This window comes from Atractosteus spatula, chromosome 5 (assembly GCF_055471065.1).
Source record: "Atractosteus spatula isolate fAtrSpa1 chromosome 5, fAtrSpa1.hap1, whole genome shotgun sequence".
Lineage (NCBI taxonomy): Eukaryota > Metazoa > Chordata > Actinopteri > Semionotiformes > Lepisosteidae > Atractosteus > Atractosteus spatula.
In genome coordinates this window covers 31,529,837-31,555,407 of record NC_142710.1, presented here as the reverse complement: position 1 = coordinate 31,555,407, position 25,571 = coordinate 31,529,837, and the positions used below count along the sequence as shown (strand labels likewise).

The 25,571-nt window shown below is 37.6% G+C and overlaps 2 protein-coding genes across 6 annotated transcripts; one reads left to right on the top strand and one right to left on the bottom strand.

The window, feature by feature from the left end:
• Positions 1-56: 56 nt before the first annotated feature.
• dnajc12 (DnaJ heat shock protein family (Hsp40) member C12) lies at positions 57-25,319 on the top strand. Of its 5 annotated transcripts, XM_088915920.1 has the most exons (10): positions 57-467; positions 4,428-4,670; positions 4,960-5,043; positions 6,466-6,584; positions 11,621-11,758; positions 16,171-16,248; positions 19,408-19,486; positions 22,251-22,390; positions 23,781-23,976; positions 24,517-25,319. In XM_088915920.1, exons 5-10 carry the CDS (start codon positions 11,705-11,707, stop codon positions 24,600-24,602), a joined length of 633 nt encoding a protein of 210 aa, XP_088772046.1. In that variant the 5' UTR covers positions 57-467; positions 4,428-4,670; positions 4,960-5,043; positions 6,466-6,584; positions 11,621-11,704; the 3' UTR covers positions 24,603-25,319. The 5 variants fall into 5 exon arrangements, with proteins under 5 accessions (XP_088772046.1, XP_088772047.1, XP_088772048.1 ...); XM_088915921.1 differs by lacking the exons at positions 57-467; positions 4,960-5,043 and having other exon boundaries at positions 4,567-4,670; XM_088915922.1 differs by lacking the exons at positions 57-467; positions 4,428-4,670 and having other exon boundaries at positions 22,254-22,390.
• On the bottom strand, positions 2,229-15,139 carry sirt1 (sirtuin 1). Its single transcript, XM_088915919.1, has 9 exons — positions 14,718-15,139; positions 13,767-13,886; positions 13,257-13,495; positions 12,071-12,223; positions 11,591-11,738; positions 10,195-10,274; positions 9,821-10,007; positions 6,373-6,939; positions 2,229-4,681 (listed from the first exon to the last, which is right to left on the bottom strand). Exons 1-9 carry the CDS (start codon positions 15,088-15,090, stop codon positions 4,380-4,382), a joined length of 2,169 nt encoding a protein of 722 aa, XP_088772045.1. The 5' UTR covers positions 15,091-15,139; the 3' UTR covers positions 2,229-4,379.
• Positions 25,320-25,571: the final 252 nt, after the last annotated feature.

Below are 25,571 nucleotides of genomic sequence, written 5' to 3'. Positions count from 1 at the left end.
TTTAACCAATGAACTGAGGAAGGTGTAGTGTTCTGAATACAGCAGGTGTCTATTTTAAGTAAGTATACATAGGAACAGCTCTTACTCATTCTGATGTGCAAAGGTTTCCAGTTACTAAAACCTTGTACTTGCAGGAAAAGTTTCAACAACAACGCAGCTTTAAATGTGACAAGTCGTCCCTGGGAATGAATAGTTATATTGAAGGCCAGATAAATGTTGTGCTATTGGCAACAACCCTGCGATAGTAGGTGCGTGTATGCTGATGCTAGCTCTCCCGCAAACTCGCGTTATCAGAAAAACGCTTCACCTGCGAGTGATTTAATTCGATTTCCTCTCGAGAATCTGGAAACTGAATCCTGAAACTATGGGTGGTTAATTCCGTAAGGGTTGCAGTGCTTGCGGTCTGAAGGGTTTGTTTGGAGATTAGTGAAAGTCTGACGTTTCCTGTGCCAAAAGGCATTCACCAGGTAAGATATTTTTTTTTGTTTCAATGTGACGTGTTCCAGATTTCTCTACTTCAGATGAAAAAGCCTTTATGAGATTAATCTTCATATTGTTTTCTAATTCCTCGTGGTTTCATTATGCTGTTTGTACGGTTCTGATAATAAACTGGCAGATAAATCGGGACATGAGTAAACTTCGTGTCCTTTGTAAATATTTTAAAATACGTTTTTGCCGTTGTGCAACGTGTTTTGGAATAATTACCTTGATGTTCCTTATTGTTTAAAATGAACTGCGCTTTACTGTTCAGAAATACATCTATCCTTATGTAGCACTATTAAGGAAACTTCCCGAGCATTTGTCTTCCCCAGAATTCTAGCAATCTTTCTGTTAATTAGGATTCAATTAATGATGTGGGCAAGATAAATTTAATCTTAATACATTCTAAAAATAGTTTAATAAATTACATTTTGGAATTTGTTTTAAATTATATTACAAAAATAATTAATCGTGATCTAGATGTTTAGATAATGAACTGGTCAAGCAGTCAAAATACCGATTATTTCTAGGCTATAGCCTACTATATGTCAATGACTCAAAATGTGCTGTGAATAGATAAATGGAAGGTTAATTACTGGTTGGCTGCCATTAAATAAGCTTTTTATACCTGAATACTGTGCAAAAACTGGGGCAGTATTTGGTTTAGACAGGGTGATGTTTACTCTGGCAAATAGACAACAAATCTGATTAAAGAATTTATCCTTTTCAGGGAACCATTTTGTACCTAAGGCATAGTGAATACAAAGCAAGAGTGTTTTTGTAATTGATTTCTCCATAATGTGTATATTGTTAAGGAGGGAGTTTTCTCCTTCTTAAATAAACCTGGGATTCTGTGCTTTGCCCTGTGTTGATGGTAATTAAAAGAGAATAAACTAATTCTGGCCATCCAAAAATGTCCTGCTTTTGAAAGTCAGACCATCAGCTGGTTTGTATTCTACCTTGAAAATAGGTCAATTTGGCTTTTGGGAAAACTGGCCCTGCTGTGATTGTGTACCCTGTGAAGAGCTGGCATCTTGTCCAGGGTATACCATATCTTGTGCCTATTGCTTGCAGGTATTGGTGCTGGCTTCCCAGTGACCCTGTATTGGATAAAGTGGTTAGAAAATGGATGGATGGATTTGTAGAGTCTAACATAACCTGCAGGATTTTGACCTGGGAGAAATATACTTGGGCACCATCTGTCAAACCTGACCCTATAAGACCCTACAATCCTTGTTGTTCCATTTCCCACTTAACTGAGGAGTTTTGTTTATTCAGATCTTCCACTGTCTATGATGTTCCAGTTTCAGCTGACTTATAAAATTTGAACTGAGTTCTCTAGTTTAAATTGAAAGTTGTCTTCCGTCATTCTGTTCACAAAAAAGTGAAATCGTTCATTATCAGGAGGACACTTTAAATTGACCATTTCTCTGAGGTTAACAATCAAGCTCAACCTACCAATTCACCAATTGGTCATTTGGAATATAACAGAAGACTTTGGGATCCTAAAGAGCAGGTTTAGGAGGGCTTGTGTGATAGGATAATAATTAAAGAGAAATATTCTAAATACAAAGGGATGGTGATCTCCACGAATCCTACACTTCTGACAGAACTGACAGCCCAAACTTAGTTTACTTCTGTGAATTTACAGTATCATAAAGATGAAAACAGGAGAATATCTAGGTTGGTAAGGAAAGACTTAACATCTGCAACATCATCCTGCAAAAGAATACTGAACACATCAAAGCTTATATGTCAAGACACTTTATTGCATTATATTTCAAATTCAAATATGTCTTCTGCTTTATACTGGTTTACATAAAATAAGAAATGTGTAACTCAAGACGGGCTTTAGAACAAGTTGCTCTTAACCTGTATAAAACTCAATGACAAATCATAAACGATAAGCATGACAGAACAGAGCGAGAGAAAGGCAGCATAGAATTTATGCATTTTATAAACTTGCTGGAAAAGGGGCTTTTCTTGCCATGCCATTTCTGAAACAGTACATAAAAAATAACAGAACAATAGAAAATGTTGCTCCTGTATTTTAAACATTTTGCAGAGAAGTTGAAGTCACACTAACTAGTTGGTATCTATAAAATCTACACCAGTAGATTATGTAAAACATATATACAGTACAAAGTAGCAATAAAGAAAGTCTCTTTGTAAAAAATAACTTAAAACCAGACTGTGATTTCAATAGGTTCTTGAACCTAAGTGACTTGTAGCCTCATGCATGTCAGAAATGGAAAGATGGCTTTTCAATGCAGCAAAAGGAAACAAATGGGAACTCCTGGACTAAAAAAAACTTGTATAACCCCAAAACTGTAACTGGCGACTGAGCATGGATGTTAGTGTTGCCTAAAGGAATAAAATAAAATAAATTACACAATGTAAAACAGAAAAAGGGGTTGATTCTAGTGTGTCTATACATACCTTTCTTAATACAAATGTTGAAAGTACCATGATTTCTTAAAGAAGGCTAATATAAGTGATGTTTATGCTCTTATATAAGAGGCTGTTTTTTTGTATTTGGCAAATGTGCTGATTATTGAGTATGGGTTAATGCACATGCTGGATCATAAACAAATGGTTATGACGTCTGATTCTTATGATGCATGTCTCCCCCTGGATGCCCAATTGCAAATCTGCATTTCCAGTCTATGCCACACTACCCCAGTCACATCTGTTCTGTGCTCGTCCGCTGTTCCCAAGACAAAATTTAAGATAATTTGTGAATCTGCGTAGCACTGCAGCTACAGGATCCTTGTAAAACGTTTCACAGAGAACATAGTAGTAAAAGAACTTCACTACTATGTGGAAAAAAAAGCTTGCATAATTTACATTTTGGCAGTGTAAATGCTTTATGGAAAGGTGTATTTTAACATTAATGTGAGCTTGTGCCACAGTGACGGCCATCCTTAAGCACAACTTTACAGCCACCAATGTTATATTAAAAGATAAGAAAGCAGGCACATGTTTCCAAAACACTTTACAAGTCACGTTTTTAGCTGTGCTAATTAAGTCCACATCCAAAAGGTGTTATTGACACTTTGGAGAAACATTCTATTACTGCATTTCCACAGGAATTTGTTTGTTTTAAAAGGAAAACCCGGACACAGTAATCAGTGACACAGTGTCAGCTTATTCTGTAAATCCATATAAGGCGTAAAATGTCTACATACTGCAAGTGCTATATTTTCAAAGACAGTTTTTTAAACCAGTCACCTACTCTTGCTGAGTATGCCTTTGAGTATCACAAAATACAAAAATAACAATACTAGTATATTTACCATAAAAAGTAGCTGCCAAAGTCTTTAGAAAAAAATGCCAGTGTTTCTGTTGACATATTTAGAAATTCAAAAGACCAGAAGCGACATTAAGATTTACTGAAAATGTATAGTTCATCTTTTTTTCTGGTATGGAAAAACCCTGTTCTTTGGTCTACTGTTGCCATTCCCTTTTTCATCCTGCTGCCAATGACATGGCTTTGTTTTGTTTTTGATTTAGATGCTATGTGTTCATTAGCGGAAGAGATCTGAAAGCAAATGCTTGCCATGCTTGTTTACAGTCTTACAGGGGAGATGAAACAAAACTATGAAAGTGCAAAAAAACTAAAACAATCAAATGTGTTGTACCATGCTGACAAAAAAAAAAACATGAATGGTGACCTAATGTGAGACCTAGACTGGCTACAGTCTATAAATCTAAATGCTTGAGGAAAAAAAAAAATGCCCCCTGATGAAGTTGCCATCCCCCAAACAAAAGGTTCATGACAGCTCTGTTTTAGGTTATTTTTCTCCTTAGGCTGTCTGAAAGCAATGAAGTACACTTTCATAGTAAAGACTACCAACGCTGGTGGACAGGTAGCAGTTAAAAGCAGGCGCTGGATTTTATCACATCGGTGTCATATTTGTAACATCCTCAGCTATACTGTCTTTCAGGATTTCCCGGTCATTGGTTTGCTTTTCTAGCTGTTCTCCATTGCTCCTCAAACAGTCTTCTCCGTCCTCGGCCTCTTCTAATCGGCCATAGAGCTCTTCACCATCGCTGTCGTCCTCCCCTATTTCTCCTGGGCTGCAGTATGACTCCTCGCTGTGACTTCCACAGGAACTCGAAGACTCATCTTCGGAATTGGAGTAGACTTCTGCTCCTTGGAAAATGTAGTGATTTGGTGCCTGGAACAGGTATTGTGAATCTAACGCAGGACAGAAGAATGAAAGTTAATGACATTGTTGCACCGGCATAGATGTGATGCAGTTTGGTGGGTTTAAAAAACCGCTTCGGGCCGTAAATGCTTTGAATAGTCTTCCAGATAACCTTGCTGAACCGTGCTCACCAGTGGGATTTTCCTGGATCAGCGGTCAGGAACTTTGATCCTATAGAGCCTGTATGAACTGATTTTCACTGTAGCTGAACTGTGACTTTATTGGATCAACTGACTGATTAATGTGGATACGTTAACGTTCTTTTCAGACCTGTGCTCATCGACTGTTCAAGACTGCTCATGCAACCTTGTATGACTGTGACGTGGTGCCTATTCCTGAATCCAAAACTAAAGTGAGCAAGAGCAAGTGCTAAATTAAAATAATTATTCCTTTAACGCCTATTTTCTGACACTATTTCCTTTGTGCAACCTCAACAAACATCAAGATCCCTTTAATTGTTTTACACGTCAGAATTTTAGTCCATTTACTCTACAATACATGAGAAATTGGATTTGTATTTCTCCTGATAATTCCATATCCTTTTTCCCCACTGTACAAAATGCTACAATTTTGAACTGCGCAAAATACAGTGGTCATTAAAAAATGAATTTTATAATCAAGAGGGGTATATATTACTGGATTCTGGAAGTTATGCATCGAGTTCATATACGGTATGTGAAATATATAAGAATCAATATTGCATTTGGCTCCAGATTCTTTACAATTGATTACAAATGTTTTACTGGATTGAAATGTTTGAGTGATATAGCCAACAATATTCTATGAAACATTTCAGTATGCCAGTAACTTAAATCATTTGGGCCTGTGGTTAAGAAACCAAGAGTTGCTCAGCCATCACAACTCAATAAGACTAACACTTGCAGGTAAAGTAACAAGTGTTATATTCTAACAGTTCTAAATTAGAGGAAGCCATTCAACCCATCTAGCTCTTGGTTCCCAATAGTTAATCGACCCAAGGATTTGAACCTGGCATCATTCAGGATGTGGCTAGACATCAGTTTTGACAACATTGCTGGATAGCTTAAAGTTCTTAAGTTGTTTGAAGGATACAAGACAAAATTGTTTTAGGGTGTTCATAAATGCTTTTGAATTGTATGGTGATGGAGTGTGACTGATTAACAAAAAGAATGCTTTTAAAATGGATTTTTTCACCCTATTATGAAGCCAATACTATTCAACTACTTTCTTGGTGATTCTAATCATACAGTTTTTTATTTTGTTGTTGAATTCCAAACTCAGTTTTTGATGGTGACTTTCCATTGATTAAATCACAGCAGCCTCAGTCAAACTGAAAGCAGTCACACATCAATTGCAGTCGCTCAACATACTTGTTAGCCCTGGTTTTAGGCTTAGAGACATAAGCTCTAAAATTCTTCTTTTTTACCTGCTCCATTAATGTGAAACTGGAGGGAAGCAGAGAATTTGGATTCCCTTCAAAGAACAAAAAGATATTTGAATTTTTCCTCAACTTATTAAATATCATTAAGGGTCTCAGTAAAAAGTTAATTCAACAAAACAATCCAAAAGATAAATCAACCACTGAAGCCATTAATTCTCGAGTTACTATAAATAAATGAATTTTTAATTATATAGCAGACAATACACTAAAAGACAGTTGGTTTAATGTTCGTTATATTATGCTGATTGAGGTTGAACTTACTGTCGAGGCGTTTGCTGACTGGCTCTCTGCCAAATCTGCTCATCCAGTATCTTTTGCGAATTTCTACATCTGCATTTTTCTCTCCCACTCCAGGGGCATCTTCAGTCTTCGAAGTCTGCAACTCACTCGGTTCAGTTTTTCCACTGTCCCCAGAAGACCCAGTCCTGCTTTTTGAGGAGTTTTCCATCCCGTTGTCCACTGCAAGCTCAGAGGTAGGCTCTCCTTTGTTCGATAACCGATCCCCAGTCAATTCTTCCAAAGTTCCCACAGAGTTGTGGGTGGGCTCGCTTGTCTGTTCCCAGGAACCAGAGTCTTCAGTGAGCTCGAGGGGGGTGGGTGGCAGGTCGCAGAACTGTAGTTCAGACTCCCTCTGTGGCCTTGGGGGTTTCTCTGTAATCTCTGAAAGTCTTAAAGGGTTGTAGCACAGTTGTTCATAGTCTCCACCTAGCCTATGGCATAGTTCATTAATGATAACATCACAGTCTCCAAGCAATTCCACATCAAAGTTCAGATGGGGCAGCTGTTCTCTGTTGATCAGAATCTGAGGCACTTCATGAGGAATTGAGCCTGTATAACACAAGCAAATTGGAAATGAAATAACCATAAAGCCAACACTATAAATATGGAGTAGAATGAGGGTCTCTGTTAAAGATTCTTTCAATAAATACTGTGATCACTTTACCTTCAAAAGAGTTTAAGTCACAGACTTACTGGGAACTGATGTATAAATACTTCAAAAGCAAAATGAGCCATTACTTAGCAATGACAGCAGGGTAAAAAATATCATTCTTTAAATACTTTTTCCATTTTCCTGTAGAAATTGTCATTTTAAATAGGTTGTAAAGAACGAGCATACATGAGCATGAAATGTGTCAACTTCACAAGATCTCAGGGACCTTAGTAGGGGAAAAAAGGCTCGACAAAAGGTTAGAAAATCTGTGTTTTTTGAAAATCCCAATAGCATAACTCGCCCATGGTATGGGCCCCATCAAAACACTGAAATTAAAATTAACCTTTGGGTAAAAGTTTGAAAGTGGAACAGGGAAAAGAGGAAATAGGTGTTTTCCAAGGCATGGAATCCTCTAGTAACTATAAAGTTTTTTTCACACCAAAAATGCTTGTGTTTGAAGACTGGGCAGACGACCAACTTCGTACTAGACAGGTACACTGACAACGGAGAAGTCATTAAATGGGTGATGAAAATCAGGGTCTTGCATCCAGCAAGATGGCAGCCTGACCTGCTTGTGCCACTGTCACACCAATGGAATTGAAATTTGGTGTATTTCAAGGTTTTTTTTTTTCATGTTTGTACATGAACAATTTCTAAATAACTTTAAAATTCAAAATTCTAATGCCGACTTCTAGGATTAATGTATGTGAAAGTGGTGTGCCTGTGTAAATCAAGCTGTCTGGCTGCCATTTCTTCTTGGTTGTCAATGTGAGGCCTGTAGCACAAGCTACAGCCATTTGATATCTGTTTGGCTAATTAAGCGTTCTCATTAAAATACTACAATTCAAATCTGAGATGCTAACATTTCTGCATTTACCACGACAACTGTCTGATTGTCATTTTATTCTTTCAATTCAGACTGACATACAGTGGATATAAAAAGTCTACACACCCTTATTGAAATTGCAGGTTTTTGTGATGTAGAGCCAGAAATCAAGATAAATTATGTCAGTCATTTTTCCATCTCTAATGTGACCTTGCAACCAACAAATAGATAATTTTTAGGAAAAATAATTCAAATTAAAACACCTACAACACCCTGGTTGCATAAGTGTGCACACCCTTTTATAAGGGGTTGTAGCTGTGTTCAGAGTTCAGAGTGGCATACACCTGCCATCAATGAAAGTGATTCTGATTTACCCCAAATAAAAATCAGCTGTTCCTGTAGGATTTCCTTGAAACTTTTGTGGTTGCATCCTACTGGGATAGCCATGGTCTGCAAGGAGCTGCCAAAGCATCTACAGGATCTTATTGTTGAAAGGTACCGATCAGGAGAGGGGTATAAAAGAATATCAAAGGCATTGGATGTACCATGGAGCACTGTGAAGACCGTCATCAATAAGTGGAGAAAATGTGGCACCACAGGGACATTGCTAAGATCAGGATGACCCTCCAAAGTTGATAACAGGACAAGGAGAAAACATATCAGGGAGGCTACCAAGAGGCCTACAGCAACATTAAAGGAGCTGTAGGAATTTCTAGCAGGTACTGGTCACTTCTTGCATGTGACAACAATCTCCCACAATACGGGAGTATTCTGCACATGTCTGGGCTATGGGGTAGGGTGGCAAGACGGAAGCCATTTCTCACAAAAAAGAACATCCAAGCCCATCTAAATTTTGCAAAAAAATACATTCAATCACCCCAAACCATATGAGAAAATGTTTTATGGTCTGATGAGACAAAGGTTGAACTTTTTGGGCTTAATTCTAAAAGATATGTTTGGTGCAAAGACAACACAGCTCATCATCCAAAGAACACCATACCTACTGTGGAGCATGGTGGTGGCAGCATCATGCTTTGGGGCTGCTTCTCTTCAGTTGGGACAGGGGCTCTAGTCAAGATAGATGGGATAATGACTAGCTCCACATATCAAGATATTTTGGCACAAAACCTGCTGACCTCTGTCAGGAAGCTGAAGAGGAATTTCAACTTACAACATAACAACCCAAAGCACACATCCAAGTCAACCAAGGAATGGCTTTAGAAAAGAAAGGTCAAAGTCTTGGAATGGCCCAGTCAGAGCCCAGACCTCAATCCCATAGAAAACCTGTGGAATGACCTAAATAGGGCTGTGCACAGGAGATCCCCTGGGAATTTGAAGGAGCTTGAACTTTTTTGCAAGAAGGTGTGAGAAAAAATTACAAAGTCCAGGTGTACAAAGTTGATAGAGACTTATTCACAAAGACATACTGCTGTAATAAATGCAAAAGTATTATTTGGGTGGTGTGTGCACACTTGTGCAACCATAGTGTTGTAGGTTTTTTTTTATTTCAATTATTTGTCCTAATAATTGTTTTTCTCTTGTGGTTGCAAGGTCACATTAAAGATGGAAAAATGTCTGACATGATTTATCTTGATTTTTGGCTTTACATCACAAAAACCTGCAATTTTAATAAGGGTGTGTAAACATTTTATATCCACTGTACAGCCTATAGCAGAAATGGGCTCAATGCAAATTGTTTAGCCAATTAACTCCAGGTCTCTCATTGTAGTGAAAATACAATTCAGTATGGCAAAATGGGGTTTTTGAACAATTCATGCTGATTTTTTTTACCGTCTTTATTTCTCTCGATTTGCTAATTTGTGGCCTGTACTCCAAACTGCTACTGTTCTTCTTACTGCCACACTGCTTTACTTTAGGATTGCCTTAGAAGCCTTCAAAAGCATTCTTTTCCAGCAAAGCAATGTAGCATTAGAACTGCTTTAGTAACGTACTTGGAATAAGAGCCACTGGTCGCACTTTCAGTGAAGATCCGATGACAATCAGCAAGTCCACTTCATCTTTGTCATGTTTCATGCCTCTGTGAAACTGTTCTGGTAAGTTCTCTCCAAAGAAAACAATGTCTGGTTTCATGATGGCAAGAGGGAAATCAGGTGGACACTTGGGGCAATGAGGTACAACCTAGGAGTATAAGGAAAAAAAGTTGGGATTCCAGAGATTTTGTAACATTAACATTAAAACCACCATTGCCAAAGAAATATGACTATTAATCCATTAGCAACAACTGAAAATTCTAATTACACTAATGACTTTGTTGTAATTTTAAAATGCATCCTTACTGCACCACAAATGTATATTCAAACCATACCTGATTAAAAATGTCTTCTCTAATAGCTTCACAGTCAACTTTGTATTTACAGATTAAACAAGACGCTGTTGCAAAAGACCCTGTAACAAAATTAAAAGCCACGTTAATGCACTTTTAAATATTAAGCGGATATAAAACAATTTAAGGGCAATCAGAAAAAATCTGGTATATATCTGGATTATTTTCTTTCAAAGAATCAACCTTCTGTAGCACTATTTATTGCCCCTGGTACAATTCATTGAATGCAGTTGTTTTCTGAATTGACAGCATATGAAGTAATTTTCTCCTTAACATTATGCATGGGCCTACAGTTCCTTGTAATACTATTAACTTGAATCTCTTGGCCAAGTTTAAAGTCAGAGCTCTAGAATGTCATCCAGACAGACATTCTGGAAATAAGCTAATTTTACTACATTGCCTTTCAAAAGTATTGGGACAGCAAAGTTAAAACATTTGTATATGTGTTATTGGGTCATTTCAAACAATATTCAAGTTTAAACAAAAACAATTCAGTGATTTTAAGTGGCCAACAGTATTTGGATGCATATCCCTAAAAGGCAATAACTACATGAAGTCTGAGACCCATTATACTCGCCAAACTTGGTATAATCCTTTGAGATTCCTTGCCAAGTCTTTGCTGCAGCCACTGCCTATTCTTGATAGTAAGACTTCAATTGGTTTTTCAGCATGTGAAATATATGATCAATTGATTGCCCATATGGCCTGAGTCATTGTCTTGCTGTATATTGAGTTGCTTCCCAATATGTATGGAAGTATGTCCACATAATCAGGCAAAATGTTCCTATAATCATCAGAATTTTTTGCTACTTCTGCCATTATTAGTTGTTAATAATGTTCATGTTAATAAAGATGAACGAGCCAGTTCCAGAGCAGTAATATCCTGTAGCTTGTCAATACCTCTGCCCTGCTTCCCAAATGAGATGGTATTCTTTGAAACATCTGCAGTTCCTTTCTTTATCCACAATTTTACCTTTCCGTCACTTTTGGCAAAGGTTGATCTTTGTCTCATCTGTTCATAAGGCAGTTACTAAACTCTTTTGACTCACCTTTACACTTGAGACCAATTTATATTGTGTCTTTCCTGTTCCTGGTGCTGATGAAAGGTTTACTTTCACACACGTCATGTGGTGCAGTCTCCATTATTCTGCTCCCTGTGTTTTGATAACTTCAGCAACAAGTTTTTGTTTGGTTTTCATTTGGACCCATGCATGAGAAATTATTATTCGAGTTCATGGTAAAAATCCTAGTTTAGACCTCAGGGCCCCAAAACCTGCGGGGGACACTGCAACTCTGTCTTACAGGTTTCTCTACTATCCGAAAATTTTCATGACTTGTATTTTAAATGTATTAAACACATCACGGACGGTAAACTAACCATGACATTGTATGATCCTTTGTACTCCAGCCACTTGCTCCAGTGTGTCGATATTCTGAGTATAGTTTCGAAGAAGCTTCCCCTGCTTATCCAACATTGCAATGAACTTATGACATGGCGACGGCTGGAACTGTCCTGGATAGATCTCCTGAGAGAGCAGAACACACGGTAAGTAACCCAAAAACTCCACCCTTGATAGAGAATGTAAGATGCTTCAAATAATTTTAGAACATTTTACACACCCCAAAAATGGAGACCGTTTCTTCTTATACTTTTAATCATCTCCTGTTCAAAATGTAGTGATTTTGATTTTGGTGCATGTATACATTAATACACAATTTCCCCAAAAAAGTAAGCAAAAAATGTTTTGGATGTAAAAGATTTATTCATAACACAAGTCACATTCACTCTGGCATGTTTAATAATGACGGCAGCGATCTGTGACAAAGGTAAGGCGCTCTTAAATTTAAATGAACAAACCTTGGCAAATTTGAAGAAGGGTCGTGGATCTCTCCTGAAGTACTCTATGTCAAACATCGCCTGAGGATCTGGAAGATCGGGGAAGTCAATCGCAAGCCGCGCGTAAATGCCGTCACGGGATCTAAAGTCAGGTATTCCACAGGACACCGAGACCTGCAGTTAGAAAGAAATGTTTACAGCTGTTTTCCCATTTCATAAAATTCAACACTAATTGACTTATTTCAAAAGACCCATTTAATAGATAGATAGATACTTTATTGATCCCGTGAGGGAAATTGCAGTGCAACAGCAGCTTAACACACACAACACAGCCACAGTGTAACGAATTATATAATAATGGTACAATACATACAATACAATACAAGAGTTACTCACAGTCCGGATGCACAAGAACAAACTAGAACAGAACAGTACACAGAACACAGAGTAACTATAGATATAAATATAAATATAAATGTATTGCACAGGTCCCTGGCATATATTGCACAAAAAGTGGTTGTAAACGGGAAAAAGAAAAAGAAAGAGAACAGATGTAGCAGTAGATGTGTAGATGCGTTTAGTCCAGAAACAGGTCACTGTCGATGTTGCCTCTGCCAAGACGCAAGGTGGATGCATTGTACAGTCTTATGGCAGACGGCAAGAATGACCATAAGACTGTACAATGCATCCACCTTGCATTGATGTTGCATTAATGCACCTTGCATTAATGATGTTAAAGAAAGATGTATGTAGGTTTACTGAAATTACCCTCAAGGTTCCTTTAGAAAGAAAAATCCTGTTAGCGCCCGCTCCTTCTGCGCATACCATAATTTTAAATACCTAGATTTTCTCATTTTTTCCCCGAATTGCAGCATTTCTTCCTCTTATTATTCCATTAAATTCAATGAAGGAGAAGATTCAGCTCCCAGCTACAAAGAATTTCTGCTTAGCTTTTAGTTATTTAAGCAAATTTTAACATCCAACAATCCTAATACTTTGCACCATTTGAAGCTCATGGAGTACGTTTTGGAGTAAGTCCATGTAATATTAAGAGTTACTGAGAGGCATATAGGATTATAAAAAGCTTTACACACTATGCTTTTCCAGTAACATTTGCCTGAATTTGCTATGTGCTATACAGGTATACAGCCTTTCTAGTATCTCTGTTTTTTACAGATCTTCAGTGACATTTCTAAGAATTACATACCCCAGCTCCGGTCAAAACTATAATCTTTTTACATTCTTGCAGTAACCTGACCACATCTTCCATGGTGTTGATGTCTTTGCGTTTCTTTCTTTTTGGAGGCTCTGATATGTTGATTATTATTTGCCACAGTGTCATATCATCCAGATCAGGAGGAAGAACAGTTTCTGGGAGAAGGTCTTTTAAAATCGTTCGAGGGTCTGTTTCTCTCATAATGTGCTGCTGAATAAAACTGTAGGAGCCTGAAACAAAACATATTTGACATAAATCAATTGTTCAGTTGACACAATCTTAATATCTCTTAAACCTATCAAATTAATTTCCAAAAGCAATCTTCCACTTCAGCAATACTTCAACTGGAATCTCCTATCCAAAAAACACTTAAATGCAACTGTCAGTTTTGTGTCTGCAAGAATGAGATTTAAAACCCATACACAAACTCTTGTCTTCTGAATAAAACTACAATGTCTGCGTTACTGACACAACTGTTTATTACTATTTTAAAAGCCATACCTATCTGGGGCTGAGGCGTCCAGTCACTAGAACTTGCATGCGAAGATCTGTCATCATCGTCATCGCAATCGTAGGAATGGAATCCATTGGGCAGAATCTCATCATTGAGATCAATGCACTCTGTCAGCAAAAACAAAAGTAAAAAAACTGAATCACGGCTCCGTCTTGACATAACTGAGTTTGTACAAATCATTTAATCACAAAATAATGGAAACATCTTCAACGCCATGTCTGAAAAATTGAAAGACTGACAAGGAAATCTGCAGAATTTTTTTTACAAATTATATATGCACAGGAAAGAGGTGTGACTGATTCTGGTGGGTTTTTTTTTAATTGATTGTACAGTATATAGTAAAGCGCCAAGTAGACAGGTATAATTCGATGTGAAATTGTATGAGGTAAAAAATGTCACGATTATTCGGTAAAGAATCCAGCGTCTATATAAACCGTTCTTGAATTATTTTAATAACCTTATACTTTGCACCCCAGACGCACTGGTACTTTCCTGCAAGTAAATCGTAAGAAAACCTTTTTGCCATACTCTTGATGTGTGCACGTTCTGATCATTGCATTAGTTCATTTTCTGTACAAAACTGCAATGCCCACTTCAGAAATACATGGCCCTATATTAATCCTTAAAGTTATACACGAGAAATGCTACGTCAAATCAGTTTGTACTCTCGATTTTAAAACACGAATATTATATTAAAAGTATTTTCACTATAGACTGTGCAGAATTTTAAGTTTTCGGAGGTTTTTGTTCATGGCGGGTAAATAGATACGCTTGGTGCAGAATGGTTACCCTTGCACTGCATTTATGTTGCACTTTTTTATTATGTAATTTTTATCCACCGGTAGAGTTGTGAAAAGTTCTACAGACTGTATTAGACTGTCCACGTTAATTCAAGCAGACCAGACAGGAGAGAGCAGCGATCGCGGAGAACTCCGTACCTGGTCGCTCTGCAGCAGAACCGCCGACCGGATCATTCTCTCCCTCCTCCCCCAGCCCCTCCTGCAGCTCCAAGCCCAGAAGCCCATTGTCTCCTCCTGGTGCAGCCGAGGCCTGTCCCACCGTCACCACCTCCTCCAACCCCGGCCGCTGTGTCGTCGCCGCCGCCGCTGCCGCCGACACCGCTGCAGCTGCTGGTGCTACCGCAGCCGCCGCCCCAGTCTCGCCGGCCCCGATCCCACTCTCCTGATCGATCTGAGCGGCCTTATCCCCGTAACTAAACGCCAATCCCACCTTCGGCTTTTTAGGCAGAGGTTCATCTGTTTCGAAGCCACTGGCGCTGGAGTTTAGGAGGATATTCTCTCCGTCCGCCATCTTTAGCTCACTCGGGCTCCTCGCCGCTCAGACTCGACCATAGAAATCTTCCGTGCACGACAGCTGATGGGAGATTTAAACGGACCACGTGACTCGATCTCTTCCAGCGGTGGCCCACGCGACACCGCTACCAGCCGATGACGTCAACCACAACAAACGATGTCATGTGACTAGAGTGGAACGATGCGACTGCGCAGGCGCCTTCGGGGCTGATAAAGAATGTAGTGCCGTGGCTGTATCTAACGGATAACGCCATGCTTCATCACAAGATTTTTCTCTGTCTGTCTATACGTCTCTCTATCTTTAATCGATCATACTAAAAACCATTGTGACTTTATTCTATGGTTCATCTCGGCCATCAAACCAAATTTAAGTTTAAGCGTCATGTATCTGCCTGAAAGGCACAGGCGTTGTTGGCAAATGGCTTCCGTTATTTTATAGGCTCGGAGGCGAGCAAGTATGGAAAGCAGGGATGACTGTGTCTCTGATGATATTTCTTGAATTAAAGATGCATATCACATTTAATCATAATAAAGGACGTTACTTATTGCTTAATCTTTTTCGGTTAGATGATGACAGGTGCTATAAAGGGTTTTGTGCACTGGTATCGGCTCTAAAACATACCTTTGGGTGTTAAACAGTGATTGCTAGATGCGATATTTTGCATCACACTCTACAGTACTTTTGCCTGATATGCGGAATGTAAGCTAAAAGACCTAACTTATAAAATTTACGAAGCGGGATAATAGAAATACTAACAGGTTCTAGTACAACGCAGGAGAAGTACTGGACATCTCGACTACATATCCCAAATTGCATTGTGTAATGTAAGTCAAAGCCCCTTCAGTGTGTATTTTCTCCTCCCACCGTCGCTGGTCCAATAAACTGGATCAAAATGCTCAAAAGCATCAGCTGACCGTTGCGTGAAAGAACTGGAATGATTTTTTTAATTTTCTGAGTCATAAGATAGGCTACATTTAGCAGGTTTAAGGTAAAGTTGTTTCATTGCTCATATTCGTAGCAATTGGTACTGAACTACGCATATCTTGATTAGTGTTGGTAAACTTTACCTGTCTTCAGATGGACGCGATTTTGAACTGCAAACCTGAAGATCTGGAAGACTACTACGGTTTGCTTGGATGCGATGAACTGTCTTCGGTAAGCTTTAAATCAGCTGAATGTAGTGTTGAATTGGGTTACTGCTTTCCCTGTTTTAAGTCAATAACTTCTACTAACGTTGCCATTTTGCAAACCCATCTTCAGTTTAAAAGTTTATTGAAAGGCGATAGAGAAACTAATTTAAACACTAAACATCTGTGTAGATGTTTAAAATGTTTTTTGTTTACTTCTCTTATTTTTCTGGTGGTAGCAATTGGATAAAGGAGAGAGACACTTCTTTTTTAATAGCTAACCTTCATTGTGTTATTGAACATATCCATCACTGTGGAGGATATACGCTGTGCCTTTGAAACAACACCCGTTGTTTTTCTTTAAATCCCTTCAATGGAAAACCAGTGTTTGTGTCATTGTATTGTAAACTAACAGGAATTGGAGAAGATGTTTAGTTATTTTAAATAGATGACAGTAAGTGGAAGTGTAGACTTTTGCAAGTGATTGTACCTGTTTTAATTGGTACTTGTTAAAACATTGTAAAATACGCCGCCTTTGTCTAAGTATCATTTACATGGAACAGAAAAGGATAAACAGCCCTGCCGTTGTTATAGGTTTCTGGGGTAATGCTGCCGTTTTATTCTAATATTATTTATGATGATGGTGATCTGCTCAAGCCTTGGGATTCCTGAAATTGATGTTTTAAAAAGACAAGAGTTAAATTGGAGTACACAGTTTCACTGTTTGCTAATTTCTGGAGAAAAAAACCCTAAGAAAGTCTTACTGGGGATGTTTTGCCCATGATTAATTTTAATCCATGCTGTTAATTAAAAATAGAAGTGAAAGTAATTATTTATATTTAACTACATTCTGTTAGTATTGATTACTGGCTGTTGGGGTGAGATGATATAAATCTGCTTGCTAATTTCTTCATGCACTACATGCTGTCACACACTACATATTTCACTGGAAAAGAACTCTGTAAATTAAACGATAAAATACATCAAGATCCACAAATTTTTGATGATCAGCTAACCTGTGAAGACCCAAACAACAGCTGTCCAAACTACATGAGTTCATTGCCAAGATATTTACTGTATCTAACCTCCCTCCACAGCAAAACAGACAAATGGGAAGTCACAATGTCAGCAGTGGTGAATGAAATGCCCAGTCATCCTTGTCAATCGATTAAGGTCCCATTCTGAGACCTGGAGTGGTGTTCTGCACACCAGCTTGAATGTTCAGATTGCAGCTGGTGTGCAGCTTCTGCATGATTGAAGATATCCCACACAGCTGTCTATCAGCACTTTCGCCAAGCCTTTCAGCTATCAGCTTGTGATTACAGATGTAGGACCATGAGTTCCAGAAGCTTCTAGTCATGATTAGGCGTGAAGCCAGCTACGGTACATGGAGGCTGTCTAGCACATGGATGAGATGGGTGTGTTTTTTTGGACACTGTAATTACAATGGGTTTAATGTTTCACAGTTTCGTTGTCTCTGTGAATAGTCTTAAAGTGTAAGAATAGACCAATGCATAGATGCTGCACAAAAACCAATGTGATAAGTCCATTTCCTGATCACTTGTGACTGCAGTAATGGATTATCAGTAGTAGTAGTAGTAGTAGTAGTAGTAGTAGTGAGCTAGGACTACCCTAGCCAACCTTCTGGAAATGCCAAAGATCTTAAGTAAATCTAGAGATGTTATTAGTACGGAAAATAATATATCCAGTACATTATTCCGCATCTACTGTATATGTGTTTTCACTGAAAAGGTCATGCAAATCATTTAGTTTTAATTTTGTCTTTTGGGTATTTATTGAGTTTGAACAGCCCTCATTAGCTTCTACTATACTCTGCTCAAGCCACACAAACAGCAGCCTTAAGGTGCCCTAAACCATAGTCTGTCTCATCACAATATGTGTGGATTTTTCAGTCCACCAAACCCATCTATGTTCTGGGCACTTGCAGATCAGCTTCCCTGACACCTATGAGTAGAGGAGGTATGATCAGTGAAATTGTGCTAGTGCTTGCTTGAAAGGAGCATTTCAAAGATCTCAGGTCAAGACTCTATCGCCATCGAGAGTGTTCACAACTCCAATCTGAGAAAACTGAGTGCTGTTCAGCTCTTACGTAAGTCATTTCATGTCTGTTGACGTTCAGCAAAACACATTCTGCTCATGGTTTCCTGAATTTCTTTCATTTACTCAAGGTCACTGCCGCTTCTTCAAACCTTATGTAATATAGGCAGGGAAAAGTGAGATAATGTCATTAGAGTTCTCTAGTTTGCATATCACCAGCGAAATAAACACCATTTTCCACCCTTTATGGGTATGCATACAAATTATACAATTCAAGACCATTCAAGCATTTTGCAGATATGACGTGCACAGCGTTAGCTCTGCACACAATGAAGCTTGTTCTCTGTTTAGATTCACCAGAGTGCTTGTTTCCACTATTCTTCAAAGCAAGCAGTTTTCTCATAGATAATCCTTTCAGGTGCAAATCAATGGAAAACATTTCTGATAAGACTCTGAGACAAGAAAGGAAGTTGATTGCATGTATGAGAGGAGCTAGAAGGAAGCAAACTGACTTGTTTACTTGTGTCTCTGGTTTCATGTCATACCTTTTATGCATAGATGTTGCATGTGAACTCCAATTTGTGAAGAAGCACAAATAAGGTATTTTTCTAGCTGCGTTGCCAAAATAGGACCAATTGATTCTTCCCAAGGTATTGTAATCGGAATTGCAGAACTGGCTTAAGATAATACATTTTGTTAGGAAATGTCTCGGTTAAACCAGTTGCGTAAAATGAAATAAAATAATTATAGCTATTTATGAGTTTCATAGGACAAGAAGAAAGCAAGCTTAGTCAAGACATGGAGCAAAGAGTGACGATAGTAAATGATGTTCACATTATATTAGTTACACATTACATTTTACCAGAAATCTGTTTTTTTACTGGAACAATGTTAAATATCCCTACGTTTGTCAGAATACTGGAAAATATCCAGTTGTACTGTTAAACTGCAGTGTGAATTAGTGCTCCAACTGTGTAAACAGCAGTGCACAAAACTGACAATCGCTGCATGAATCAGTAAAGCCATCCAGATTAGTTTAAGTTTAAAATAAAAAAAACTTTTTTGTTGTTGTTTTTATATGATTTACATTTCTGTCAAAGGAACATTAATGATTTTTTTTCTTTTCTAGGTGGACCAGATCTTGGCTGAGTTCAAAGTCAGAGCTCTAGCATGTCACCCGGACAAGCATCCGGAAAATCCCAAAGCAGGTATTTACTCTTCTACTGTGTTTTCTGCAATGTTCACATGCACTAAGCAGCAGTGTAGTTCAGTATAACTGAATTACATTTGAAACTGTGACAAGTAAATGTGTTCACATTTAATATGAATATTTCTATTTTCACTTTTTCATCTCCTTCTTTGCAGTTGATATTAACTTTTGATCCTGCCTCAGAACTGCATTCCCAGACTGCCCTAGCTGGGATTGAAATGCCAGCCTTAACCCTTGAAACAGATGCTGTAAAACTGACCTCTTCCTTTCCTATTGTCAATGAAGCTGCAATGTCCACTACTGATGTAGACTAATTCTGTAGATCTGAAGTTCCTTACTGTGATTTATTATTTTTGCAGTTATTTGGTTAGCTGGTTTCTCTTATCCATTGTTCCCTTCATTGGGCTCAGCTCTCTTGTTGTGCATCTCCACAGTATGTTCCAGGGTACAGGAAGTGTGTGTTATTCAAGATCTGGCCTAGGGTACAAGGTACTGGCATCTAGATGTGAAATTCATGACCTTGAAGATTTGGTACTCATCCCTTACTTCAGTAAAGATGGGAGATGAGCCCTGACAAATGTGATGTGAGTGACAGCAGTGACTAAAGGAGCCATTGATGCCACACATACAGTAAAGGGAAAATGGCTGTAATTGCAGCCAATTGTCTGGGAAAATGCTTGGAAAATAATGTTGTTTAAAACTAATAGTCCACCTGTCATTGGAGCTCTTTGAGGACTGTTTTTCTTATGACCATACTGAACAATATAGATTTTTTTACCTTTGCAAACCTCTTCCTTTAAAACAAAGAACAATCTTCTACATTTATCCATAACAGAATAATAGCTTTTATCCTGTTGATGTTTTTAATACATTGATAAATCTTAAATCTTGTTTCGGTTCTGCATTATTTAAAGATATGTGGTTTGTTTTTTCCAAGTAACATGCACTGCACAGGATCCCTGAAGGTTGCAGTTTAATTTTTATTTTGTTAGACAAACCAATATAACATTATTATATTATATGGCGTTATGTTTGCAAGCCTTTGGCAAATTCCAGTCCATAAGACAACTCATGGAGCTTCTAGATGCCATAGTATTGTACATTATGATGCAGGGAAGGAACATCTTAAGGAATCATACCGTACATGTTGAGGCTCCAAGAAATAGGAAATGCAGAAGCAAGTGTTATATCATGATTTGTATTTATGGTATTTTTGTGTTTTTTACATTTACAATCCTAGGTGTTTTAAGAGAAACATTATACCATATAACATTTAAAACACATGAGTCCTGATACCACAGTGTTACCACGCAATATCATGATAGATTTTCATTACAGTTTAAGTTTATTAATATAAAAATATTATTGGAAGCTGTTATGTAAAGGGAAGAGCAGTTAATCTAACTGAAACAAAACTATCATTACAACCAGAGTAAAACCAATTATTGTAATTGTGATTATCAGCAAAGCCCAATGTCTCACGTTCCTTATTAACTGTCTTATTGTGTTTCTTACAGCTCATCACATGAAAATTGGAATATGTGAAGGGACATTTTAGTATAATATTTTTAATAAAGTTACTGTTTCAAAGGCACTCCATTTTTTCTCATTAAACATGGCAACCTTGTCAGTGAAGTATTTGAGTCTTATATTTGAAAATTGACATAATTGCACCAGAACAAAAGCACCCTTTTCTGATGGTGCCATCTAATGACCCTTAAGTCATTAATTGACATCTCTTTCTCAGACAGCACCTCGACAGAGCACCACTGTGGGCAATATTATCAAGATTGTACCTTGCTGCTGAATTCAATAAGAAATCTTTTTTGCATATTGTTTAGCAAAACTGCATATTATAAAGGGTGCCTTATTTGTATGTTTCACAAATATATAATAAATGCATTAAGTATGTACTGTACATGATATAATAAATTCTTAATAGGTGAACTTACCAGTTTGGTAAAGCTACCAGATTGACTGTCAGGTAATTTACAATAATATGAAGTTAAGTGTATGGGCCTTTCTAAACTCCTACTTATTGTAAAATTACTTTCCTCTATTTTTTTAATCATCTCCTTGTTTAAAACACATTTTAAACACTATTCCTCTAGAATAAGCAATAGTCTTGTTAGAATTTGTAACTTGCAGTCAAAACAAAAGTAGTGGTGCCAAAAAAAAAGTCTGTCAAAAAAGTGCCAGTTCACATTTAAATTTGACAGGGTTTTATGTTTTAGAAATGTCAGGAAATAGATGCTTGGATATAAAGGGCCCTGAAGAAAAACTTTTTTTAAAGGTTACAATGGACAGTTGAACATTTCAAAATTCTTCTCTGTTTTGTATGAAGCCTATGATGCCTTGTGCTTAAAATGTTGGGTTGTTTGCAACCCAGAGTCTCTCTGTATAGTGGTCTGTGAATATATTTTACTCAGCATCGATACAAATGTTGCTTGTACTAAAAAGAAAAGACAACATTTTTGCACTACTCTCATGTTGGCAGTGTTGCACACATATTGACCTGTAATATAAATTTGAGAACACGTACTTTGATGTAACCTAACACCAAGTTTGAAACAACTTGCTAAGAATTACTTTTCAAAATGGCTGCTAATACCAAGGGAATAAAAAAAATCATTCATCAACTTTAATACAGTTGGTAGGGCAATAAAAACCCTTCTTTCCTGGGGTTTGTCAATATGGTCAATGTCTTAGTGCAGCTGTGGACCAACATTATAATTTGTTTGTATGTTATTGTCTCTTTTTAGTAGAAAACTTTCAAAAGCTGCAGGAAGCCAAAGAAGTCCTGACTAATGAAGACAGTAGGGCCCGTTATGACTTTTGGCGACGCAGCAGAATCACAGTCCCCTTCCATGACTGGGAAGCCCTCAGCGACTCTGTCAAAACTGTGAGTACTAACATACCAGTTTTTCAAAATGCAGGTCAGAGCATACAGACTCAACTCTCCAAATCTGATGGAAGTGATTATTTTAATTTATCCTTAATAAATATAATTGATCTACACTTGTTTAGCAGACACTTCTCTTAACATGTATTGAGTGCTCATTCATCCTATTCCAAGCCCCTTTTCGTTTGCATTTATTTTAAAAACGTCATAGTCTTTTCAAAACTTAGAACAACACAATTCTGTCTTTTGATTGTCATCAACCACCAGATGTCTCCACTCAGTGTCCTGACCAATTCACAATAACAGGGTTATTGGTTATTGTAGATTAAGTGCAAATAGTTCACAAACAAATGTAATTCATTGCAGAATCTTTCAACACTGATCACCAGATTTCATAATCCTACTAGTTTACACTGTATTCCAGGCAAAGGAAAATTGTGTAAGCACTGACCCTCTCTGTATTGTTGTTATTAATTTTGAGAAAGAACCCACATCTTAATTACCGTTATCATCCTACTCTTATATGAGTCATTCAGAATCATAATGATTAATATTGCTTGTCTGCATAGTGTAAGAGGAGGTGTACATCTCTCTTTTGATGAGAGAAGAATTATGCAGTCTACAAAGCATCCCCTTTTTAAATAATTTCCAGATCTTTTGTGTAGTTAAACGTAAGCTATTCTATGTGTGTTGCAGTTAATGGATTTCATACATATGTTGATCCAGTCAAGCAATGACTGATGGTTCTTCAGAAAGAATGAATAATTGTAAACCAGGCACTTGGATTTTAATAATGTGAAGAGAATTTTCACATGAGCAGAAATGCAAATTTTCATTATAATGTTTTGATGAATCCTTCCTACTCTTGTTGCCTGTTGAAACCATTCAGTATAAGCTTTAAAAACGAATTTTCTCATATTTAAAAATATCAGATAAAAGGTACTTCAAAATACTGAGAAGCAAGTAACATGTTGCTTCCTGTTCGTATTCTATTATGGATGTTCTTATTGTTTTATTCTATTATATCCATGTCACTATACTTTCTGGTTGAGGAATGATGATTGCCAGAAGGAAGATGTACACGTCCAGCTGTAAATATTTCTCAAATTAAATGAGAAGAAATGGTGAGCAAGCTCCCTTTGTTTGAACATTTACAAACAATTGAAAAGGAGGGAGATGCTTAATGTTGTTACAACTCACAAAGTCTAAAATATTAAAATGCATCTTATGTAAAAGAGAACTTTGTATCTTGTTTTCTCTGATAGAAGTGCCCAAGGTACAGTCCTCGAAAATCAGTGCCAAAGCACCATGCACAGCACACATGAGAGCATGAAGTGAAAATAAGCGGTTCATGCATGTGATTGGTTTGTATGCTGCACTTGGGTTCTAGTCAATGCACTGGGCAGTGAAGACCAAGAAGGAGCCCATGCTGGAGGGCCCAGAAGAGAAAGCTGCTCTTGGCTGTGGTGAGCAGGATCCCCTGACAGGAGAGGAGGGCGGGAGCAAGGCCTGGCACATGGGGAAGACAGAAGACAAGACCCCGGGTAATGAGGGAGTACAGTCTCCTAACACACCAACATCCCCAAGTGAGTAGTGTGTCGAACCCTCAGGCACATTCTTTATGAATGCAGAAACTCTCCATTCATTTCAGCATATCCTTTCTCTATTATAATGTTTACATTGGCCTTGAATAGCTTTTTAGTCATGAATGCGATATAAATCCTAATGACAAATGAGCTTTTTTTTATGGTAATACAGCACAATAGCTTGTAGCACAGCTGGATTGGATATGCCAGATTTTCATTTCTATTCTTCTGTTATTGGCCTGTTTATGATGTTTTTAATTATTCAACCTCGAAGAAATTGAGTGGCTCAACAGCCTTGAGAATTCTTTAAAAGAAGATTTAAGAAATATTTTAAATGTTCTTTTTTTATGAGCCAATATAGAAGTACTGTCCATAAAACTGTAAAAAACAAGCTAAGATAGAATTAGAAGCTGAGAGGAATTTTTATAATTTACGATTTGGATGAGAACGTTTTCTGTCTTTTGAAGCCAAAGTAGTTCTGCAGGTTTATTTTGGTCTCTGTAATATTAGGAATATAACCTATTTGATGTTCAATTTCAGATGAGAACTACTGGCACTTGCGTTTTCGCTGGTCAGCTGATACTCCATCTGATCTTCTGAGGAAATTCCGAAATTATGAGATCTAAATCCACATCGTGCTTCATTGAGTTGTCAACGTCCGTCTTCGCCTTGGGTTTAATGTTTCACAGTTTCGCTGTCTCCGTAAATAGTCTTACAGTGTAAGAATAGACCAATGCATAGATGCTGCACAAAACCCAATGTGATAAGTCCATTTCCTGATCACTTGTGACTGCAGTAATGTATTATCAGTAGTAGTAGTGAGCTAGGACTACCCTAGCCAACCTTCTGGAAATGCCAAAGTTCTTAAGGTAAATCTAGAGATATTATTCGTACGGAAAATCATATATCCAGTACACTATTCCGCATCTGTATGTGTTTTCACTGAAAAGGTCATGCAAATCATTTAGTTTTAATTTTGTCTTTTGGGTATTTATTGAGTTTGATCCTTTTGATAAAAACATTATGGCCCATAAATGCATATGAATTATATCTTTACTTATTGGTAATCAGTTATTTTTGATTGTATGAGGCTGATTAATCCCCTGTTATGCATTGATGACTGTGTTTTGTGTATTACTAATGTTGTTTGTTGCTATATGAATATCTATGCGTAATGAGTAGGGCTGCCTACAGTATGTACTAGTTTTTTAATCTTAAAGTATTATCATATCTTCATATTATTATATATTTGATTAAGATTTTGTATTGGTCTTTGTTGCAAAATGTGACATTTTAGTAACATTGGGTGGACATTTCAATACAATAAATGTATTTACTGAAAACACTAGTGGTTAATTTATCTGTTCAAAATATAAAAACACATGAGTGATTTCAGACTTGGCTCTCTGGTGATGGCTGCAGTTTGTGCTCGAACTACTCAGGCCTGACTGGAGGAGGAGTATGTGTCCTTTCCTGGTGCTGTCCAGTACTGACAGGTCCAGGCCCACTAGTGGCGTGAGCCATCCAGTCGGAGTGCCCATCTGAGTTGAATTTTTCTGATACATAAATCCATGTGTGTCTCAATCTGTGTTACA